Genomic DNA, 1725 nt, shown 5'->3' with positions numbered 1-1725 from the left:
ATATATATATATATATATATATATATATAAAGAAGCATATGTATGTATATGTTTGTGTGTCTGTATTTGTGCCCCCCACCATTGCTTGACAACCAATGTTAGTGTGTTTATGTCCCCACAACTTAGCAGTTCGGCAAAAGAGACTGATAGAATAAGTCCTGGGTTCGATTTATTCGACTAAAGGCTGTGCTCCAGCATGGCTGCAGTCAAATGACTGAAACAAGTCAAAGAATAAAAGAATAATATTGTTTTCTTCTTTTCCAGTCTGTAACACATGAAATGGACATGGAATACGGAGTATTGGGAAGTTTATTTAGAAGTGGTGAGTACAACTGTTTCTACAACACCCTATGGTGTGTGTGTGTGTGTTTATTTTCAACCCCCAGTTCGCCACCTGTAACTTAGCAGTTTGGCAAAAAAGACTGATAGAGTAAATACCTGACTTAAAAAATAAGGCTTTCTGTGATGCATCTGCATTGCTGTTTTATATATATATATGTATATATTTTCACCTCAGGTTCTCGACAGACCTTCTTTGGGGCCCAAGTTATGCGGTACGCCGACCTTTATGCTGCCTCAATTCTCAACTTGCTCTATTACCCATTCAGCTATGTATTTAGAGCACCACCAATGTTGGTAAGTTACAGATTCTTCTTAACAACTTTCGCTTCTTATTTAAAATTTCTTTTTTCCTTTAACGTTTATAATTTCTGAGAAGACCACTGCAACACAATAACACCAGTGTCCACTAATACTGTCTAATAGCACCACTTACAGCATTTGGTCTACTGCCATTGATAGCAGTGGTATCCACTGACTTCTCCCCTAATTGCATCACATCTACTGCTACACACAACAGCAGTGTCCTCCAGTTAGCAGAATCGTTAGCACGGCAGGCAAAATGCTTAGAGAAATTTTGTCTGTCTTTACGTTATGAGTTCAAATTCTGCCAAGGCCAACTTTGCCTTTTATCCTCTTGGGGTTGATAAAAACACTGGGGTCATGTAATTGACTTATCCCCTCTCCGAAATAGCTAGCCTTGTGCCAAAAAATTTGAAATCAATTAATATAATACTTCAACTGAAGTTTATTCATTTTCTGTCTCATTTTTCTCTCCATCCAGATGGCTCATGAATCAACTGTGTCGCACGAGAAACAAGTGGTCGGCAGTGATCTGATGGCCAGCCGTTCCCGCTCTTTCAGCGAGAACTTATCAGGCATTTCCACCGATGCCGCCATTCCCAAGAGGAAAACATTGCAGCGTGCAGACAGCCTGGTACCACACCTTTATGCCGACACCCCGAAGGAAATCACTCAAATCCTTGAATTCGATGAAGAAGAGGAGAAAAGCAGAGACATCAAAGAAGAAGACGAAGAAAACTATGCTGACCAATAATCAACATCGAATGTTACTAATTAGCAATTAAGTGGAAGATATAACCACTTGCTTCCTTTCTTTCGATTTTTTTCTTTTCTTATATATACTTTATACTTCTATATTCTCTGTACTTCTATATACCCTCTATAATTGTGTATATTTTGTACAACTGTTTAATCTATACTCTTATATACCCAATACAACTGAATAATCCCTCGGGTTTGAAAATATTATATACATCGTCTGCTTCTAAGCAGTTAACGGTATGGTACTCCCAAAATAGTCTTATATACAAAAATATATGTCTGTGTGTGTGTGTGTGTGTGTGTATGTATGTATGTATGTAT

The 1725-nt window shown here is 37.9% G+C and overlaps 1 protein-coding gene across 3 annotated transcripts in view; it reads left to right on the top strand.

The window, feature by feature from the left end:
• LOC106879215 (cytosolic purine 5'-nucleotidase) overlaps positions 1-1611 on the top strand; it is a 129833-nt gene extending 128222 nt beyond the window's left edge. For all 3 annotated transcript variants that reach the window (XM_052975850.1, XM_052975851.1, XM_052975852.1), the window contains exons 16-18: positions 265-322; positions 518-636; positions 1124-1611. In XM_052975850.1, coding sequence (XP_052831810.1) covers positions 265-322; positions 518-636; positions 1124-1396 — 450 coding nt within the window. In that variant the 3' untranslated portion in view covers positions 1397-1611. The remainder of the gene's footprint in view (positions 1-264; positions 323-517; positions 637-1123) is intronic.
• The last annotated feature ends 114 nt before the right edge of the window (positions 1612-1725 follow it).

Source organism: Octopus bimaculoides, chromosome 22 (assembly GCF_001194135.2).
Source record: "Octopus bimaculoides isolate UCB-OBI-ISO-001 chromosome 22, ASM119413v2, whole genome shotgun sequence".
NCBI classification, from domain to species: domain Eukaryota; kingdom Metazoa; phylum Mollusca; class Cephalopoda; order Octopoda; family Octopodidae; genus Octopus; species Octopus bimaculoides.
This window is presented reverse-complemented; position numbering and strand designations above follow the sequence as displayed.